This window comes from Engraulis encrasicolus, chromosome 4 (assembly GCF_034702125.1).
Source record: "Engraulis encrasicolus isolate BLACKSEA-1 chromosome 4, IST_EnEncr_1.0, whole genome shotgun sequence".
NCBI lineage: Eukaryota > Metazoa > Chordata > Actinopteri > Clupeiformes > Engraulidae > Engraulis > Engraulis encrasicolus.
The window spans coordinates 54,640,038-54,662,537 of NC_085860.1; the positions used below are offsets into that span (position 1 = coordinate 54,640,038).

General features: G+C 43.2%; 1 protein-coding gene across 1 annotated transcript in view; it reads right to left on the reverse strand.

Annotated features, from left to right (window-relative positions):
• The window catches only part of ano3 (anoctamin 3), a 96,858-nt gene that overhangs the window by 44,331 nt on the left and 30,027 nt on the right, over positions 1–22,500 (reverse strand). The window contains exon 8 of the mRNA XM_063197900.1: positions 9,493–9,599. Within this exon, the coding sequence (XP_063053970.1) occupies positions 9,493–9,599 (107 nt within the window). The remainder of the gene's footprint in view (positions 1–9,492; positions 9,600–22,500) is intronic.

Below are 22,500 nucleotides of genomic sequence, written 5' to 3' on the forward strand. Positions count from 1 at the left end.
ATGTATTACTGCTACTGTACTTTATCATTTGGCAATACAACCATTACATTGACAGGTAGTCAGTCAGCCAGTCAGATAGACACAAAGGCCGACAGAATAGTCAATTCTATTTCCATTTCGTGCAACACCATTGAGAGCTGGCCGTATTGTAACAGGTGCTGACAAACAGGGCTTTGATTAGTGCAAATGATGGAGTATCGGAGACACGTCCAATCCCCTTGGCAGCAGCGCAAGGGCAACATTGTGCCTCAAACAAATCAAATTGCTGTTACCAGCACAAACACCCACTCCATCACAGCCATCACAATAGGCACTGCCAGGAGACTACGCTGTCTGTCGCACACCAACACTACTGTATAAATATCTGTCTGAAAACCTTGCAGAAGTGTGTAGTAGCTCTCGTGTATTGAACTAAAGGAAGCTGAAAAAGTTGCAACTTGTGAAACCTTTCAAAGGTACACAGATTTAAGGAGCATACTTGACAATGGCCAATACTGGTAGCCCCTTCAAGCACGCCATACCTCCTGTGGCAAGCTGTGATAGATATTGAAAGTGAACTACTATAGTGCTACACTACTATGACAGTGCACGTGGCCTTTAGTAATACATTACGACTTTCTGGTAACATTCTGGTAACAGCTAATTTATAATGGCGTGTCTTAAGGGGTTGAACCCGTTAAAACATGGTGTTATAAATTTGCTGTTACCAGAATGGCAATGACTGAATCATAGTGCATTACTAAAGGCCTTCTGTTATGTCATAGTAGAGTAATACTTTGGTAATAAACCTTTCAATGACTAATGGAACTGTTTACTTCTCTTTAACTTCCGCACCCCTCAAGCATCAAAATGCGTCAAAATGGCCGCCAGGTGAATAGCGCGAACTACGGGACCCACTAGTTTGACACCCTCTCTGTACTTTCGTGGTACGTCACATGGTAATCAAACATTTCAAACAAGCGATTTAAGGTTGGGGTTAGGGTTAGGGTTAAGGTTAGGGTTAGGTTTAGGGTTAAGGTTAGGGTCAAGGTTAGGGTTAGGTTTAGGGTTAGGGTCGTATGATGTAAGCGGTAAGTACCGAAAGGGCCTCGAATTAGTGAGTCCCGCGAACTACAGCGTGCCACTGGTACGGCGTGCATTAAGGGGCTGAGCCACACAGATCCATGCTAACAGGAGACTGCATCCAAGGTTTTCATATGTACACTGAAAAGGAAGCAGCTTTCTTTTAAGGAATAGAGTATAAAAAAGACCTGATAAAGGTCTAAGACTGAAAGCTTTCAAGTCCAGTAAAGCTACTTTGATGAAAAAGACACTAACGGTGAATCCCATTACACCCCTTAGCCCTACGCCTTTCCCCTTTGCCTCTGTTTTGCGCGTCCACATGTAGGGGTAGTGGCATCCCCGATTCACGTTCAGACAGATGGGTAGGGGTACGGCGATGGCTTTCCACCCCTCCGCGCTGAGATTTTCCAACACCAGACTCCACGACGGAGGGCTACGACAGGTTTCCCTGAATGCATTGCGAACTCATTTAAAAATTGTCTGCAAGCCACGGCACCCACAACAGCACACAAGTTTAAGTATTTTCGCCGCAATTGACGGTTTTAAAGTGGTAATAAATATTCCATTGTACTAAGTTTAACATTGTCCTAATGTGTGATGGCCCTTTTCTCCGTGAAAACGCACATGAAAATAAATCGCTATTAACGTCAACCTAATGCATGGAATTAGTGACAGCTGTGAGCGTCATTACATGATTGTTGAAGGGGTATCCCAATTCGTAGCAGTTGTGTTTCAAGCCCTACACTTTACAGCTTTGTTGGAAAGCACGAGGGACATGGGGAAGGCGTAGGGGTAGGGGTAGAGATTAGTAATGGGAAAGGCCCTATGTGTGCAGATTGTCTCCTTTTCATGTTGACATTTGCTCTGAATCCTGCACCCTCTAAAACAGATGAGCGGTAACCCTTCTCCAATTCACTTAAAGGAATAGAGTATGCCATACACTCTCCTTTGACTAAACAAACTCTTGCATATAAACAACTTTTCTTTAAGCAATAGAGTATGCCATACACTCTCCTTTGACTAAACAAACTCCTGCATATAAACAACTTTACTTTAAATAATAGAGCAGAGCGGTAAAAACACTGACATAGCACATCTTCCTGATCCACAACAACTCAGCGGTGTAGCGAAAGCATTCCTTTCACGTCTCTACCTCCTCTTCTCTCTCTACCTCCTCTTCTCTCTCTACCTCCTCCTCTTCTTTCTCTCTTCCTATGAATCTCTTTATCCCTCTCTTCATTTCCCTCCCATGAGTCTCTCCATGAAGTGTCTGTCATCTAGTTGTTCTCTGTATCCTGTTCTGTCAGCTCAGTGTTCAGTGGAGTTTTCAGAGCTGTCTATCTAAAGTCAACCAAAAGACGTTTCATTCCTCGGAGGAAAAAGAGGAACAAAACATCTTCACAATCGTCCAGCTGCTTACAGCCGAATTACTTAAACATCACCTAGTGCAGTGGTTCCCAACCTATGGGTCGGGACCCCCCTTATGGGTCGCCAAAGAGCCACAGGGGGTCGAGGAGCCCTCTTGATTTTAAGGGGTTTCGTTTTAAATATATATAGCCCATGTTGAATAAAAGACAAAGCATTTAACTAATAAATGCATAGACGCAACAAATTGTAAGTGCTACATTAGACATTTATTCTATATTTGACCAAAGACGAATTGAGGAATAAAATAACTAAAATAAGTTTTCGCAGGAAACGGAGGGCATCTTGTGACTCCGTCTCGTGCGGGCACTCGCGTGGTTGGGTCACCAAAGCTTACAATAGTAAAAACATGGGTCCCTTAAGAAAAAGGTTGGGAACCACTGACCTAGTGGATGAATAAGATTCTTCTCCTTGTCCTTGACCTGTCATCATGAGCACAAAATTCTTCTGGCTGTCATAAGGCCTTTTTCCATCAGATTCTGTAGCGAATTAAAAGTTATATCGCATTACTTTGAAACGATACAGGATGAGTTCGGTTGGTTTTCCATCAAACAGGAGGGTTGGTTTTCCATCACATGTATCGCATCACCTTCTTGATGCGCATCACATTTAAGCAAATTATTTCGTTGATGGAAAAAGGACTATAATTGTTTGCTTGTTTGTTTGTTTGTTTGTTGTTTTTATTCTACCCCATGCTGCACTTCACTTTGTAGGCACACACAGAAGACTCATCAACAGCCAACGTTTGATGCATCATCAAGAATTCCACCATGACGAGGCATTCAGCAACAGCAGTTAAAACAATAAGAGCGGTAATGAAGCAATATAGCACGAGGGGGTACTGAAGTTGTCAATATAACACAAGGGCGTACTGAAGTTGTTCAGGGATGGTGTCCTATTCTCATGCGTGTGGTTCAGCTGGAAGCATGCCAGCACATCACAAACACATACAAGCATAAAATCCAAAAATAAATACCATAAGAGTATACATAACAACACATAAAAGGCTCATAACATGGCATTTGAAAGGAAAGGAAAAATATAAAAACTTTCAAGATTTTTTTCCAAAACCATTCATCCTGCTGCAGCTTTGAACAAATCTGTGACCTGGTGAAAGCAGGCTGACCCCTTAATGCCCTGGATGCGTGGCGGTAGTCAGCTGAAATTGCAGGGGCTTTTCACAACAACCTGCTTTTCCAGCACAGCAGAGGTCACTGAGGTGAACTCTGGCAATTTTGCTGGGAAGCCTGATATAGCAGGAGGACGAAATGCGGTTTGACAACAACAACACAACGGATGAAAAAAACACCCTCACTGACACTGACACTTCCGATTTCTCCCGTATTGCACGCAGTGCAGTGAGATTTACACGTGATACCTGACACCAGAGTCACAGAGGATATCAATCCATGTTTCCCAGGATGCTGCGTGATGTGCTGCCATAATGATATCAAGTACATGCACGCGGCGTCACATACTCGCATGGTTCCATCTGTCTGTCTCACTACTGTTACTATGGAAGATAAAGTGTCATTCCCGGCGGTCACACACACACATCGCAATTGTGTGCGACAGAACTGACACGTTATCTGCCACAGTCAGGGAAGCCGACAAGGGGGGCAAAGGGGTCAGTTGTCCCGGGCCCGGTGAGATGGGGGGCCCATCATTGGGTTCTCATTACATTGATTGTATTAGGAGGGGGGCCCAATCGGATTACTTTGTCCTGGGTCCAGCCAAAGCTTTTAGCGGCCCTGGCCACAGTAATACCGTAGAAGAGGCAGATGTGAGGGAGGCAGCATGCAGGAGAGAGTAGGACACTATGACGACAGAGGATGGGGATTTCCTGGGGATTTTGTGGCCCGTGTGGTCTCTGCTCTCTGCTCTGACCTTCTCCACCCCATTCTCAAGGTCGCTGGACAGCAGCGGTATTAAAATATTACCATGCTAATCCCTACAAAGGCGCGTTCCAAGGGCCACGTTTAATCAGTGGAACATGTCACAAGCCACCAGGCAGGCCATCCATGAGGCATGGGAGGAAGTGGAAGAGGGATTGTTGGATTTTGGGAGGATTTGGAGGACAGCCGAGACATTCTCAAACTCAAGTCCCAATTGAGAGAGAGAGAAGGCAAGAAGGCAAAAAGAGAAAGAGTGGAATGGGGTAGAAGAATGAGAGAAAGAATGACAGAGAATTAAAGATCAAGGGACAGAGAACCAGAGAGATGAGATGGAGGAGGAACACAGAAAAAGACTACTAGATGACAGACAGGCTGAAAGAGAAAAGAAGAGAGAGAAAGACAGAGAGAGAGAGAGAGAGAGAGAGAGAGAGAAAGACAGAGAGAGAGAGAGAGAGAGAGAGAGAGAGAGGAGGGGGAGGAGGTAGAGAGGTGAGAGGAATGCTAATGCTATACTCCAGAGATTCTAAAACAGGCTTCACACTCCAGCTGAGTCACTCATGCCAGATGAGGAGTAACTTCAAAAGACCAGACTGAGAGAGTGAGACTTGGACTGAGCCTCTAGCCCAGTGTTTCTCAACAGGGGTGCCGGGGGACCCTGGGGTGCCGCGGGCCCCTCTCTGGGGTGCCGCGGAAACGTGGCTGATAAATAAATTATGTAATATAATACATATTTGTCTGTTTATCTTTCATCTGCTATTTACGCACAATAAAGTAAATAAAGGTTGCCCCAGTCAGCTGCAACTTCGAATGTAGGTCGTGTGACGTCTCCAAATGTGTTACTTTTCTAAGCTTGTGTGGTATCGGATGCGATGCCATGTTACGGCTTGTTGGTTTGGGGTGCCTTGAGATTTTTCATGAATGGAAAGGGTGCCTCACCTAAAAAAAGGTTGAGAAACACTGCTCTAGCCTACAGGGGATGCAGGGAGAAAAGCTGGACACGGAGATGACGCCCTGGAGAATGAGAGGAGCTGGACACGGAGATGACGCCCTGGAGANTGAGAGGGACACGGAGATGACGCCCTGGAGAATGAGAGGGACACCAGAGGAGCTGGACACAGAGATGACGCCCTGGAGAATGAGAGGGACACAGGCGGGTCAGCGGCGTTTCAGCAGTAGCACACGACAGGGCGGCGCAACGACAGCCAGTTCCACTATTGTATGGATTTTAGTTGACTAAGAAGCGTATTCATGGCAGCATATCAACCACCAATTACTAATGATATATTTGGGCATTAGATGCCGTTGAGCCACCTGATGTCTGAGCCCCCCAAAAAAAGCGTCTTTGACACAGGCACTTGATGACACAGGCACTTGATGGCACAGGCACTTGATGAGCACAGGCACTTGATGACACAGGCGCAGAGCGACACCTATTAGACAGTAGTGATCCTGGCCCTTCCGTGGCCATCCGGTGGGGCGCTCCCCTGCCATGCGGCTGACCCGGGTTTGACAGAGACACAAAGATAGAGTGACTTAGAGACAAAGGGAAACAGCGCTGGTGGAGACAGTACAGCCTATAGAGTGCTAACAGGGACAAATGGACACATACTGGATGCCTCTTTTCCACTGCCGGTTTTCTGGTAGGCCTACTGGAAAAGAGGCAATAGTGAGCATATGTGTGTGTGTGTGTGTGTGTGTGTGTGTGTGTGTGTGTGTGTGTGTGTGTGTGTGTGTGTGTGTGTGTGTGTGTGTGTGTGTGTGTGTGTGTGTGTGTGTTGGTGGGGGGGTTGGACACAAGACAGAGACACATGGGGCCTGATGCACAAATGGAGAGGTTAGAGAAGGAATGGGATACTCATTGGTTCTTCCAGACCCTTATGTGACCTCATGAAGTTGAGCAAATATACACAAGGCTCTGGAAGACCTTCAGATTCGCCCTACTTCCAAGCCAAAATGTGGAAGAACAATGTGCCATAGTAAAAGTAGCAGCTCAATGTTTCCCCAATAGCGTGCAAGGATTCTTGATAAAGCTACGCCTTCTGAGAACTGCACCTATGGTGTAACTCCAGATGGTTGTTGTGAAGAAAGGCGGAAGCCAGCCATCTGGCAAAGTCAGGATCTATCCATCCCAACTGCAGCCATCAATTCCCAATGTAATCATCAGTGCACTCAGCACCAGGAACAATTAGCAGGCTCGGAAAGACAATGAGCCCTGAATTCTCATTAGCCAACGCTAACAGAAGGGAAACAGATGCTCGTCAACAAGTTTGTAAAAAAGACACCACAGCCTGGTGTTTAATTTAGATTTTCTGAAAAGGGACATTAAGTAGTTTTTAATATATAGCACAGCGGATTATGTTTTCTTAACACCCACTATGTACCTCCTGCAGTTCTTAAAGTAAATACCTCCCCACATCAACCTCAGTATAGCCTCTACAAACATACCTTGCAGTCCTGTCATCCAAATATTCAGATATGAAATATTCATATCCAGACATGCTGATTTCCCATGTAGACCTCATTGTGATTTCCACAACGTAATGGAAAACATGCCCCCTCAGAGTTAATGCTTAAATATACATCATGAACAGACCTAATCTGGTACATTGTGTCCTTTCAAAATATCCCGCACGGCGCCCTTTTCCACATCTCTACGCTATGCTGTGCTATGGTTTACAGCAGGGGTGGGGGACCTATGTCTTGAGGGCCGTTCACGGCCCTTGAGGCCGTTTTATTCGGCCCCTAACGTAATTTTTGTTATGCAGCTTCACATGACATGAAATATTTTGAAAAGGAATCTTAGAAACTACATTTTCAATACAATTAGGTTATATTCAGGGGACCTAGAGAAGGTGGGGTCTGTTTAAAAGCTGTCTGCCTTCAATATATAGGCCTAAAGTGCTGGGGAAATCCTTGTTTGCGTTCATAGTACGGCCCTCGGAGGAATTTTACAGCCCTTGGAGGAATTTGAAGTGGCCCTTCGAATGAAAAAGGTTCCCCACCCCTGGTTTACAGGATGCCATATGCCATACTACTCTATAATATGCCTTTTCACCATCTCTGACTATAATACGCTATGCTATCGTCGCTGCCCAAAGAAACATCATCTTTCCACTATTCTTTTTATTATTTTATGTTCTTTATTCATTATAAAATATAAATCAGTACAACTGGTCAGTCTCCATGAGTATATGTTTATGTATGGTAACTTATTTAGTAGCCTACTTTAATGTAGAAATGTTTATTTATTTATTTAGAAAATAGTGATTTATAAATTAATAAGTAACACAAAAATGAAAAGTGAATATAGAAGGTCTCTTCTGGACAGCGACTCTTGTATACTGCACAATTCGGTAACACTTTCTATTCTAAAGACGCTATAAATTAATGCATAACTCATTATAATACATCCATAAGGCTTTATATCAATCGACATAAATATATATAATACAATGGATGCATTATAATGTCTTATGCATGCATTTATAGCGTCTTACGAATAGCAAGTTCATAAAAAGTGTTACCCACAATTCTATATTCTGCTATACTGCACCAGAGGTGCCATAGCATTAGGAGGAAGTCGTGTCTGTGGGAAGGAGTAGGAGTACGGCCATGACTAATGTCTGTCCAAGTCTACAGTAAAGTGCAGCCTAGAGTCTCCTAGGGAATGTAATGCAGGCTATTAGTAAGGAAGCGTAGGCCTACAGTATATACTGGTAGCCTGGGCGAAAGCCGACTGTTGACTCCATCAAACAGTCTGGTGAAAGCTAAGAGGAATCCGTCTCCATGGAGGGTGGGAGATGGTCTGAGTTAACTCAACCATTTATAGTAAGGTCGCCAAATTCCGTCCACTTCACTGATCACTTCACTGAAAATGTGATAATATCACTATTTCAAATACTATTTAGTAATGCTATCATATATTTTTGGATAGCGGCAACTGTGTAGATGAGGCAATGAGCAATATTAACTAACATTGGTAGCCCTTTCTATCGTAATTTGGCGATAACGTCCAGCATGTCCACAATCTAGTTTCAGCACAATTCACCGGCGAAAGGCTCCCAATTCCGCCCGCTTGATTTCAGGTCACGTCGGTATTTCCGTTACTGTTTATTATTCCTTCATGTCATTTTGCTGATTTCGTTCACACTTGTAGTCCTGGCTTTACCGATGCAGGAACTGTGATTAGTTTGGTCGTTCACACTTGTAGTCCTGGCTTTACCGATGCAGGAACTGTGATTAGTTTGGTCGTTACTGTGGAAACGGTTGAATAATTTTGGTCCTAAAGCGAAACAGGGAAGCGGCCAGGGCGAGTTTTTAGCCAGAATGTCGTCGTGAAATTAAAGTTCCATGCTGCCGTTACGACACCCTTCATTACAATACTGTTTATGGCCGTTTGACTCGGTTTTAAATATCATCACCATTTCAAATTGTAAGCATACAAACTCTGTATCATGTCGATATCCATTCCTGACTTAAATAGTGGATACATAAATAACTATCATCACTTATAAGTAGGCGGGCGGAATTGGGAGACGGGCGGAATTAGGCGACTTGGCTATAAGTTCATTGGAGTTCCGAATTCAGATAAAAAAACAAATTGTGCTTCATTAGCATGACTGTTCTGATATGGTGTTGCAAAAGCATACAAATAACAAGGCAAAAGTGTGAATAGTGTTACCTTAACCAATCAGTAACGGACTTCGCGGGTGAGTTCTTGCTGATTGGCTAAACAGTGAGCGAACCAAGCTAGGAGACTTTCGCCAGACTATGTGCGGAGCCAAAATCTTTCGGTGGAAGTAGGATGACGTCGCCAGGCTAATATACTGTATGAATGTATGTATGAATGTATGAACGGTCGTAGGGCAGCAGTGGACTAGTGGTTAGAGAGTTGGTCTTTCAATCTAGGGGTTGCAGGTTCATATCCCCCCTGTCCTCTACCTCATCTCCATCCAAGTGCCCTTGAGCAAGGCACCTAACCCCACATTGCTCCAGGGACTGTAACCAATACCCTGAGAAATAACAATTACTGTAAGTCGCTTTGAATAAATGAAAGCGTCAGCTAAGTGCAATGTAATGAATGGAGGGTAAGGGAGGCAGTTCTTCTTACCCATCTTGGACTTGCCGTCCTCATACTTGGTGCGCTGGAGGACGTGGTGAACTATTCTGCTGCGGGTCGAGTTGGAGAAGAACGTCTCTCGGTTGTTTATGGTGAAGCTGAGGGAGAATAAAGGAAAAGGTATATATACATACATGTAGTAAATAATATATGGCACATGTACAGTACAGTACGCTTGTAAGATGCCTTGCGAATCAATCAGTGGTGTAGTCTACGTAGAACGCAGGTATAGGCAGTATACCCATTTCCAAATTTCAGGGATTTCAGTATACCCACCTAAAATTGATTGATCCATTATTTAGAATAGCAAAAATATATACAGTATACCCACTTCAAAAATGCTTAAATATACAGTATACCCACTACAAAAAAGTAGACTACACCCCTGGAATCAATGTCTCAATATCGCTACCATGACTTATGTCAGCCAGCATTTTGTTTGTCACAGACCCAATTTTACGTCCCCAATGCGCATTTTGCCATGCATCATTGAAAACCGCATGAACGCCACTCTTGTCCAGCATTAATGGTAAATATGCAGAGATGCGGCAGCCGGCACAAAGAGTAAAATAACACAGATGTGTTTCCCGGGTCAAAATGGGTTCAGCTGAAGCTCAAAAAGAATTTGTACATTTTGTGCGATTTTCAGAGAACAAAAGAACAAAATATGGCATACACCAAGCTCTGATGGTAAGAACTTGACATTTTAATCTTTCTAAACAAAATGTGACTACATTACAAATTGATGCTAAATCCAAAAACACCACAAAGCGGATCAAATGTCCCATAACATTCAGACAGAAATGCATAAAGCCAGTGTAGCAACCTTAGTGTGTATTATCCACAGTGCATGTGTGCATGTGTGTGCATGCCCAGCGTGTGTGTGTGCGCGTGTGTGTGTGTGTGTGTTAGTGTGTGTTAGTGTGTGTGCGTGTGTGCGTGTGTGCGTGTGTGTGTGCATGTGTGTGTCCATGCTTATAAGTAGGTCTAAATAGCCCTTTGTTACAGTCGGTGGCTGTACCATGAGAGGGGCGCACAAGCATGCACGCGCGCGAGAGAGAACAGTCATAAAGTACAGACTGGACAGATGGAGGAAAAGAGATGAATGTACGTCAGAACTGCACTGAAAAAAAAAATCTGAAAAGTACATGACTGAGAAAGAGATTTCACCACTTCATCACTGTCTGCTATGATTGTGCGCATATGATACGCAATCTCTCTTCCTCACTCAAACACACACCCTTCCTCACCCGCAATTATACCAACAATACTAGCACACCAGGGGTGGAATTAATTTTTTTTCCCCACCAGTCATTTTAAAATCTACCAGTCAATAGCCATTTTTACCAGTGAAAACCAGTGTGACTGGTGGGTTCAAAAATTTACCAGTCACCACTGAAATTTACCAGTCATTGGCAGGTGGACGGGTGCTTATTTCCATCCCTGTTGCACACACAGTCCACATGAGACTGAGCATCTGGCCCCTGTGTCTGTGTGCGTGCGTGGGTGGCTTCATATGAACGCACGGCTTCGCTCTGGGGATTAAGGGAGCATCTGAGGACACTGGTCATCGGGCCATTCTAGCCGCGTACCGTGCCGTGCGATTAACCTTAACGCCAGACCCCATTAGTGCAGGAACCATACACCCTATGCAGTACAGTACAGCAAGGAGGATAAAACAATTGACCAGTGATGTACGGTAGTGTACCGTACATACTATACTGTACAACCACAAGCTCCTAAAATGTTTACATATTTGCACATTAAATCCGTACCTGTTGGGTCAAATGTCCTTAATGGGACACCATACCAGCAAATGTGGGGTTGCAGGTATGACATCACGTTGGGGGATTCTATAGTTCTACATAGACATATGGTGCATTCATGTGGTCTTCCGAAGTAGATATTATCTAGTTGCGAAGTGGTATTTACAAGTGCGTTGCGTTCATGTGCTTTTTTGATGTTGTTTACAAATTAAAGATGGCGAACCAGAGTGAGACTTTTTACTAAAACAATTAGGCTATAGACTGTTGTTCATGAGCTACAGCAAGCAAATGAATTAGGAAGTCAAAGGTAAAAATGCTGTATATATTCTGACACTGTCATTTACCATGACTGTCTAAACATACTGAATGCCGGTTTTTGAGTATTTCAACTTAGCGGTTGCCATAGCGAGAGTAGAGCCAGCTGTTGTGTGCGTCATCATCTCGTAAACTTGTTTCTTAAAAATTTCTACGAGTTGTCCAGTGGTAAATACCAGAAGCGGTGGCGTTCATGTGTGCTTCGAATGTCGGCAACTGGTATTTACGATAATTACGAGACCACATGAATGCAATATAGAGCCTGGGGAGCCCCCAACGTGATGTCATAATAGTACATATTCTTAAAATGGTTAACCTGCAACCCCACCTTTAAACACTGCTCAGAAAAGCTCCATTAGCAGAGGTCTCTTGAGATCCTCACTGCTGATGTTCAAAAGTGCTTAGTCATTCAGAATATCAGAACTGGATTCAAAAGTCAATTCTTTAATTAAAAAAAATATATCTTTAATCTCTGTTCATCAAAGACAGACCAGCCCAAAAAAAACGATCCCAAAATCTCTTGCCCACAGCCTTCTTAGTGCATTGGTATTCAACAGGCAGCACGGTACAAAATGAGGAAAGTGAAGGTTGACCTTCAAATTAACTCCGCTGAGCAATCGGAAAGTAATACTGCATAGAGAAGACATGCGGTAGCCTACACCGTGTCTGACGGAGGACTCTCCTCGACATGGTACCCCATCATGTCAGCAGAGGAGAGGGTAGGAGAGGAGAAAAGAGGAGAGGTCAGGAGAAAGAGGGAAAGAGGAAAGAGAGGAAACTAAACGTGAAAAGAAAATAATAGAGAAAATGGAAAGGGAGGAGAAAAGAGGTCAAAACAGGGACAGATAGAAGGGGGAAGAGTAGGCAGAAAGAGGAGAGAAAAAAGGGAGGTGGTGTAACAAAGAAAGGGGAAGACAGAATGGGAGAAGAGGTGATGAGAGGGAAGAAGAAGAAGAAGAAGAGTAGAGGACAGGAAAGGGGAGGATAAGTGAGAAGATGAGTGGAGAGACAGGAGAGGAGAACAGAGTGGGGAGGAGAGGAGAGAGGAAGGGAGGAGCACAAAGAGGAGAAAAGAAAAGAGGAGAGGAGAGGAGAATAGAGGACAGGAAAGGAGAGGGCCAGAGGTTTTGAATAAAACATGCGAACAGACAGACTCCCAAACAAGTACCCTGAGGACACCAGAGAGCCAGGACAGTCACCCACGGCTGGATAGTTACCAGAGTTCGCAGAGTTCTAGAGTCTCGCAGAGCGAAACTGAGAAAATGGGATTTATCGATTTTCTTATTTTTTGCAGAATGTGCATGTCTTGAAGAAACTACTCAATGCGTCGGAACACAATATTGGTTTAACGAAAAGCGTATATTTTAGCCTTTAAAAAGGCTAACTTAATGTCTATTTGATGGGCGGGAGAAACTTTCACCAATTCGTCCGATATTGTATGATCAGATTGCCATGTGTAGGATACCACTGTAAACCTTAAAATCTACACTTTCAGGCCTGTTTTCTGGTTAATTTTCAAATCATGGTGTATTTTCATTAGGAGGTCATTACGATATTACAGACATTCTTCACTAAGGAAATACCACAACCATTCTGCCTTAAACATTGTGTTGTAGCCCCTTAACGCACGCCGTTTCACCCGTGGAATGCAGTAATAGTCACTGAAAATATTTTACTGCCATAGTAATTCACCACAGTGCACAGGGCCTTTAGTAATACACTATGACTTGGTCATTGCCTTTTTGGTAACAGCTAATATATAACAGGGGCCGTTTCTTTCTGGGTTAAAGGCTTAACACTGTCCTCTGCTCTGAGGCAGTATCTGTAAATAATAGTGTTTGCTCTGTAGGAATCTATTGGATACCACGGCCAACACAACAGAGTGGCTTCATTAAGTCTGTGTCTATTAAGTGCGGTTAAAGTTATATGGAGGAGGTTAATTAATTACAGTGAATGTAGAGCCACACACCAACCCTGTGTGTGTGTGTGTGTGTGTGTGTGTGTGTGTGTGTGTGTGTGTGTGTGTGTGTGTGTGTGTGTGTGTGTGTGTGTGTGTGTGTGTGTGTGTGTGTGTGTGTGTGTGTGTGTGTGTGTGTGTGTGTGTGTGTGTGCGTGTGTCTTTGGCATTGTGCCTATACTATACTCTGCCAAGTGACCTTGTCCTGTGGTTGTTGCTATAAGTGTGGACAGGGTGGTAGGACTGAAGAAGGTAATTACTTTTGTGCGCAAGAACCGCTTAAGGTCAGGGAGAGAGATGTTCTACAGGATTCTAACCGACAGGCGCAGGAACCTGACTTGCACCTCTGATGAAGGGAACATTATGGTGGTACCGTAAGTTTGAAAAATGGACCTTCTTTAATTGCGAAAAGTACACAACAGCCAAGTTTATCTCTAGAGCAATGTTTCCCAACCTTTTTTGTCTTGTGTACCCCCTAAACATTTTCATTGTGCCATGAGTACCCACAAAGTCAAGTTCTCCAGCGTGTTGTGAACACAGCGAAGAAGATCATTGGAGTACCACTCCCCTCCCTGCAGGACATTTACACCACACGCCTCACCCGGAAAGCACTGATGATCATCAAAGACACAAGCCACCCTGCACACAAACTGTTCAGCCTCCTGCCCTCTGGAAAGAGGTACAGGCGCCTCCGTTCCCGTACCACCAGGCTGGCGAGCAGCACAATGCACCAAGCGATCAAGATGCTGAACACTCAACCCACTCTCCCTCCACTGTCAGCCTCTAGCCAGCAAGGCCACTGACAACCCCCCCCCCCCATCCCCCACCACCATATCTGCGACTGAACATTCCACCTGCACTACTATACTTGTGACTGAACTTTCAACCTGCACTAACTCAAAACACACACACACACACGCACGCACGCACACACACACACACACACACACACACACACACACACACACACACACACACACACACACACACACACACACACACACACACACACACACACACACACACACACACACACACACACACACACACACACAAGCACACTGCACTTTCTGCACTAAACCCAAACATACACACACTGACACACACACACACACACACACACACACACAGACACACAGACACACGAACACACACACAAGACGCACACCGCACCTTCTACCTGCACTAAACACATACACATACACACACACACACACACACACACTGCTGCTGGTGTACTTGACAGACCTTTTTAATATTTATTTTTCTTCAAAATGCTACTATTACCATGTCAGAACGCTATAAAGGACTTTTTTTTTTAGGAAAAGCACAAAAGCACAACAAATACCTCTTAATGTATGTCCTCTACAAGTCTTCTGTTGTCCAGTCTTGCACTTTAAATGTCTGTATGAGCACTGTCTATGTCCATACTGTCTTAAGTCCATGTATAAGTACTGTCTATGTCTATACTGTCTATGTCCTTACCTAGATTAGTCTATGTCTGTATGGGAAAGCAAGAAATGTAATTTCAAATTCTTTGTATGACCAGTGCATGTAAAGAAATTGACAATAAAACCTACTTGACTTGACTATATCGCTTTCTCTATACCAATGTAACTAATATCCGTACATTTGTTAAAATGACATTTTTCCAAGCAGGCCCTGCTGTATGCTCGCGTACCCCTAGTGGTTTCCCTGGTTGGGAAACACTGCTCTAGAGACATAAAATGCTCTAGAGACATGAAATGCAATTCTGTTTCATCCTGAATATCGCTGCTGTGACCAGTTATTACACGCCAATGGGTCATTCCATGTCAATTCACACGCCTTCCCCACATGACCCTCTCCGATTTAGCCGATATCTCACATACAGGTACCTTTTGATGTCAATTGAAAGAATACCAAGTATTAGCACCCTACGTCTAACGGTTGCGGAGATGAAGCCCTCCAAAGTTGGGGTGCCATGCCCACTTTTCAAGCCTGTGAATTGCATACAAAATTTACAAGCAGATTTTGACACCTCTGGTTTTAGTTTGAAGGAAGATACAGGACTAAAAATCACCATGGCCCCTCAATATGACCCTGTCTACCAGATGATGTACTTACAAATGGCATGCCTTGATTATTTTTGGCTATATTAACCCATAAAAACTGAATTAGTGAAACGCGTGTTGAAGAGTCTTGCCACTTTGGGGTTCCAGATCTTGGACACTATGTATGCTTTGGGAGTTATAATTGATTTTCCTTCATATTTGGGAACTGTACAGTGTATTCCAAAAAAAGTAGGGCACTCAGCCTTTTAATGATCGAATAGGAAGGACTCAAAAACAGCTTTTGGACAAAATGACCTTACGGTACCCTCTACTTCAGGCCTCAAATTAACCATGTGGGCACTTGATGACTGGAACGCCCTTTTAACCCCATGTACAGTAGCACTGTATCAAACATTCAAGCTTGGAAAAATGTTGTTTTTCAAAGTTCTTCATATTAATCTTGGCCTTCAAAGTATATGTTTTTGTCTATGTCTTATCACAGTGTCTGGTTTGTCTGCTGCCATCTGCTGGTCAAAAAACGCAACAACAGTGTAATGTAAGAAAACAAAAGGGGTTGTAAAGTCTTGCTCATAATTTACCAATAAAGTAGCCGAGAAATCTAGACGCCCCTAGGGGTTAAGCTCACTAGGCTACCAGTAAAGCACTTTAATTCTACAGTATATTGCTATAAATTAATTATGATTTTAACGAGCATTATGCAGAATGCTCAATCATGATTACATTTCCACCAGGACACCCCCACCCCCATGTCTGGTAGAAATGTAGTGCAGGGTGAGGCCATCTTGGGACTGGCATCATGATTGAGCATTAATCAGTCACACTTAGGAAATTATTTAAACTAGAAATATTCATCATGCTTGTTAAAATCATAACTATATAGCAATATACTGTATAATAATTACAGTGCTTTATTGGTTAATTATGGGCAAGATTTTCCAGCCCCTTTTGTTTTCTCACATTACGCTGTTGTTACTTTTTTAGACCAGCAGATGGCAGTAGACAAAACAGACACTGTGATACGATATAGAGAAAAACACATATACTTTGAAGGCCAAGATTAATATGAAGAACTTTGAAAAACAACGTTTTTCCAAGCTTGAATGTTTGATACAGTGCTACTGTACATGGGGTTAAAAGGCCGTTCCAGTCATCAAGTGCCCACATGGTTAATTTGAGGCCTGAAGTAGAGGGTACCGTAAGGTCATTTTGTCCCAAAGCTGTTTTTGAGTCCCTCCTATTTTATCTTTTAAAGTCTGAGCGCCCTACTTTTTTTGGAATACACTGTACAGTTCCCAAATATGAAGGAAAATCAATTATAACTCCCAAAGCATGCATAGTTTCCAAGATCTGGAACCCCAAAGTGGCAAAACTCTTCAACACGCGTTTCACTAATTCAGTTTTTAAGGGTTAATATAGCCAAAAATAATCAAGGCATGCCATTTGTAAGTACATCATCTGGTAGACAGGGTCATATTGAGGGGCCATGGTGATTTTTAGGCCTGTATCTTCCTTCAAACTAAAACCAGAGGTATCAAAATCTGCTTGTACATTTTGTATGCAATTCACAGGCTTGAAAAGTGGGCATGGCACCCCAACTTTGGAGGGCTTCATCTCCGCAACCGTTGGACGTAGGGTGCTAATACTTGGTATTCTTTCAATTGACATCAAAAGGTACCTGTATGTGAGATATCGGGTTAATCGGAGAGGGTCACCTGGGGAGATTCTAGGGAATCATGTGAATTGACATGGAATGACCCCAATACATTAGTAGCCTTCTGGCAGTTCTGATGAGAAGCTATCCCCCCAATGTCATTCCCACTGAAGGACAACTGCACCACCCCCCTCCCCCCTTAATGAAACAAGTCAATCAGCCAGCGGTCCCATCACAGCTCCTACAGTATATCTGCGGCATCAAAAGAGCGCCACCAATTATCACACACAAAAGCCTCCACGAGCTGGCTTGCTCTCGTCACCACAAGCCGTGTGAAGCATGTGAAGAGAAGACAATTTGTGCTATTATGGTAATTATGACATGAGCGGTGACACGGGTGAATTATTGAACCGGGCAGATTAAAAAGACGTGGAATCCAAATGAGTGCCGCTTGGTTGGTTGGCTGCAGGCCCGCCGACAGGGGGGGGTCAAAGGGTTATGTTGTCCCGGGCCCAGGGAGATAGGGGGCCCAGCAGTTGGGTCCCTATTACATTGTATGTATTGGATAGGGGGTCATTTCAGATGACTATGTCCTGGGCCCAGCAAAAGCTGTCAGGGGCCCTGCTGGCTGGCTGGTTGATTCCCTGCATCAGCACTGCACTAGAGCCTATGCCTACCCTGAGGAAATTCATGTCTCACCTTTTTATCCTCACGACTTGGCTTTTTCAAGTCCAACCTTTTCTTTCCTCATCTGCTCCCTCGCGCTCCATAATTGTGACGGCAATGCTTATGGTATGCACTTATTCAAATGAAGGAAGCCTTTTGTTCGAAAGCCTCTACTCAGGCGTACACATCCACAGTTATACAGCCACACACACACACACACACACACACACACACACACACACACACACACACACACACACACACACACACACACACACACACACACACACACACACACACACACACACACACATACACACACACACACACACACAACAAGCCGCTGTCTGGATTGAAGAATTTCCGCTTCCTACCCAAAAAAAACACGTCCAATTTATTAACATCAGTCAGGTGTGAAAAGAAGTGCTGAACTAACACAGAGATGTATTATTATAAAGACATTATTCCACCGCATTTCTGACAGGTAGGTAAAGGGGGAATAATTTGTGAGCAAGCAGAGCGAATACTGTGCAATTAAGACATGAGACTCTTCTTATTACATGGAAATAAATTAAACAAGAACCACAGCAACGGAACCACAGAACCAAAACTATAGAAAAGAGAGCTTTGAGCAAATTCTATAAGTTAACTCAGTGGTTCCCAAACTGGGGTGCGTGACCTGCCACAAGGGGGTGCGCGAGCTGAATTGAGCAATGGCGGATATGTGTGTTTTCTATACAGCATTAATGAAAATTATGTCGTTTTTAATTTTATTGTGAATTGCATGCTTGAAGAAACATCAAGTCTATTAGAAATGAGGATTCCCTAAATGATTTCTACAGTGGTCGTAAGTATACTCAAACATTCGCTTAGGGGGTGCGCAAACCACATTGAAATGTACAAGGGGATGCGCAAGGAAAAAAGTTTGGGAACCACTGAGTTAACCTGTGTTTTGCCGTTTCATGAGCAAATTATGAGAAAGAGGAAAATGCTTCTGGTGAATACGAGAGACATAAACCTGTGGATGTAAAATAAAATAAAATATTTTTTAAAAAAATGCAGTATGAGTACTTGTGCTGTGAATGTGCTGTGATATTGTACTTTATGAGAGTTTTCAGGCAGAATTAACTTTCCCTGAAAAAAAGACAAAAGCCTATTTACGCAAAAAATGGGAACATTTTTGTTAAGTCCTTTGTGCAGATTTTAGTAGTAAAGCACCGTAATTGTGCCGTGATGTTTTGAGCGTGAGATTTCAGACAGAACAAACCCTTCCGGTGAACAGCTGGAGGTTTTGGGTAAACAATGTTACTCTAATTCTCCCCGGGCTTTACGACGAGAGGGGGGAAGAAATGACTCAAAGCTTCTCTCTGGCTGATGCGTGCGTGTGTAGGTGTACGGTACTGTTTGCTCTCATGTATGATTTATGTGTAATGTTTGATTGCTTCCCACGTAGTGGCAGGATTAAGACAGACTGCTCCAACATCCTATTAAACTGGCGTGTAAACCTGCCTTTCCAAACTACTGTGATGTAACCTTCCTTTCTATATGCAGGCGGCAACTTCGCATGGGTACTAATAAGGAACTTGGAGACTTGACATATCCTGATATGCTCCCTTTCTTATGTCAAATTAATATTAGCACAAAGTTATCTTCCACACACCGCGCTCTTCCGTCTAGTTGGCGCGTCTCTGAAGTCTCTGAAGTAATCAAGTAGTTAGGAAATTGATCCCACTCAGTTTTTTCTTCCTTCTTGTTCTTTTCGAAAAGAACAAGAAAGAACAAAAAACTGAGTGTGATCCATTTCGTAACAAATAAATATTAGCAGCAAATACAACACATTCCTTGTGTATGGCGTGACCAAGTTGATAAATGACCAAGCTGTAAAATCTCACTCAACAACAGGATAAGGGTAGAGTGCAACATTCAAAAAGATACACAAGACTAATAGAGCAACATACTGGCGAGATTCACCACTCAGGCTTGGAGGATGTGCTGTACACGTACTCCTCAGTGCTCACAACTGGGACAACTCCAGGTCAACTCTAAAACATATATTCAACTATTCCAACTGTGAACACTCGTGTTCAGCTATAAACAACCACAGTTATAAATATTGATCAACATTTGACTGACAGCATTCTGAATATAAAAGTGTTCTGAAACGTGAAATATACGGAACAACTCTACTCTCTGTGCCCATGGAGCGCATTTATAGCAGCATAAAAACTCAAACTATACAACTACTGTACTGGGGTGAGTTTCTCAAAAGAGAAGTTGTTAGCCTGTTAGCAACTTCGGTAGTTGCCAATGGGAAAATGCATTGAAAACAGCAAAGTAGCTAATGTAGTTAGCAACTTTGGTTTTGAGAAATTCACCCTGTATGGCTAAACCTATATAAAAGTAGCATTCGAGCTAAATTATGAATGACCCTTATGTAAAGACGAGGAGAAGGCAAGGAACAGAAGCTATAAATAAAACATTATGGGCACAAAAAAACAACAAGACTGTTTCCACATTATGGACACAAAAAACCAACAAGACTGTTTCCACATTATGGGCACAAAAAAACAACAAGACTGTTTCCACATTGCCAATGCCTCGCTAATAATCCTCCTAGATTATGTAAATAGTTTTCTGTCAATAATGCTGCAAAAAAAAAAATCAGCAGCCATGGTTGTTGTTTCTTCCTTTTGCACATAGGTGCCGCAAAGGGGGATGCAGAGGTGCATTTGCATCCCCACTTTTGGGCTCCCTAAATGAGGCTTTCTCAACTTTTACTGCAGACAAATGTGTGGAGTGCAGCAGCAGTAACATTCTTAAGAAATAAAGAATGAAGAAAAAAAGTGCACCACCAGTTTTAAACTCGTTCTGGTGCCCTTGCTTTTGCATAATGCAAAACGAGGGTACAGTATCTAGGATACAGGATAATGAACTCCTATGTTTTCCCCAGCTGATGTAGTGTATGGCTGGTTCTTGTGAGGTAATGAAAAATACAGTAGGAATACTCTTCACTAAACTACAGTACGTAGTGTGTTGTCAGCGTCACTATCACATTGCAGGGGTGCTGCCATGTTGAAATAGGGTCAATATTTACATTAGCGCCTATGCTATGGGAGGAAGATGCTTAATTTAGCTTAATGTGATTTAACCGTTAGCAAACTTCACCAAACATCCTGTGTGTGTGTAAGCAGTAGTATTGCTTTCTCCCACCGCACGCATGGAATATCAAAGCTGACTAACCAGGGGTGCGATTCTGGAACGTTAGCTTTGAACTACAGACGTACTTTGTAGTTATCTACTTACTTCAAGGCGAAATCCGTGCATTTCTCGAAACCTTACTATTCCCACAGTAAGCCAAAAGTAGTGCGGCTGCTTTCCTGAGTCCACACCGCTACTTACTTTCTTGGCATTGCAGTGCGTGACCAAAGAAGCAACAAGAGATATGCATGATTGCTGAGTCATGATTCGGCTGTTTCCTCCTAAATTCAGTGCGTGAAGTAGAAAGCAATAATGTACAACCACCACCAGCACATTTGATTGGATGTCACGACACCGTGACTCCGCTGTTTCCTCCACAACACACCTTGTAATTTCTTTGTGAAAAAACACGGCCGTGGCATTACAATCTGACACCAATAATGCACCAATAATGCAGTATTATCTGCATGCCGATTGGATTTCGTTTCATTCCGAGGTGTAATTTGTAAAATATTTGGACAATAAAGTTGTGGTTACTCCCAGGAAATCACCTGTTAAAGTGTCATATCCCTGAGAAATTTTCGCGCAGATTTCATTCCATAGCCTAGTGGTATTCACGCTTGCATCCCAATGGGAAAACAGAAGCCACACCGGTTCGAATCCACATGGTTACAGTGCCACAATTTTGGAAATATCTGGCAGAAATAGATAATTTATGTTGTGCATTACCAACACACACGTGCAGCCAAGGGAAAATGTGTTACACTGTAGGGTCCAAAACACGATTTCACGAGTTGTTGTCAACATGCTGCACACTGGTTTCGAACCCGCGTGGCTCGCGTCTTCCCATTGATAGGCAAGCGTAAATACCCCTAGGCTATGAAATGAAATTCGCGCCAAAAAAATTTAAGTACTTCACACGTAATCCAGCGCATTTCCGGGAGAAACCAATACTTTCTTATCTAAATATTTCACAAATTACACATCGAAATGAGACGCAATTCAATCGGCATACAGCTAAAAGTATATTATTAGTGTGGGATTCATCAGATTCCAAGGATATGACGTTTTTTTTTCACGAACAAATGACATGACGTGAATTTGTGTTCTGAACACTCTCACAGCTGTATCATCACTTTGTGTGCATGTCGATTGATTTTCATCGCTTTTGCACCACAGGATTAAAAGATATTGACACATTTGTGGTCAAATATGTACTACAAGTTTAGCTAATGGGTGGAGTCACGCTCTGAAGTAGACTAGCGCTGTGTGTTACTTGGGGTGGCTGAGGTGATGTCTGGACTCAATGGATCTACTCCAGCTGTACTTCAACTTCACTGTCCAGATACGGATAGGAGGCACCTCACTTTCAAAGTCACCACTACTTCAGAG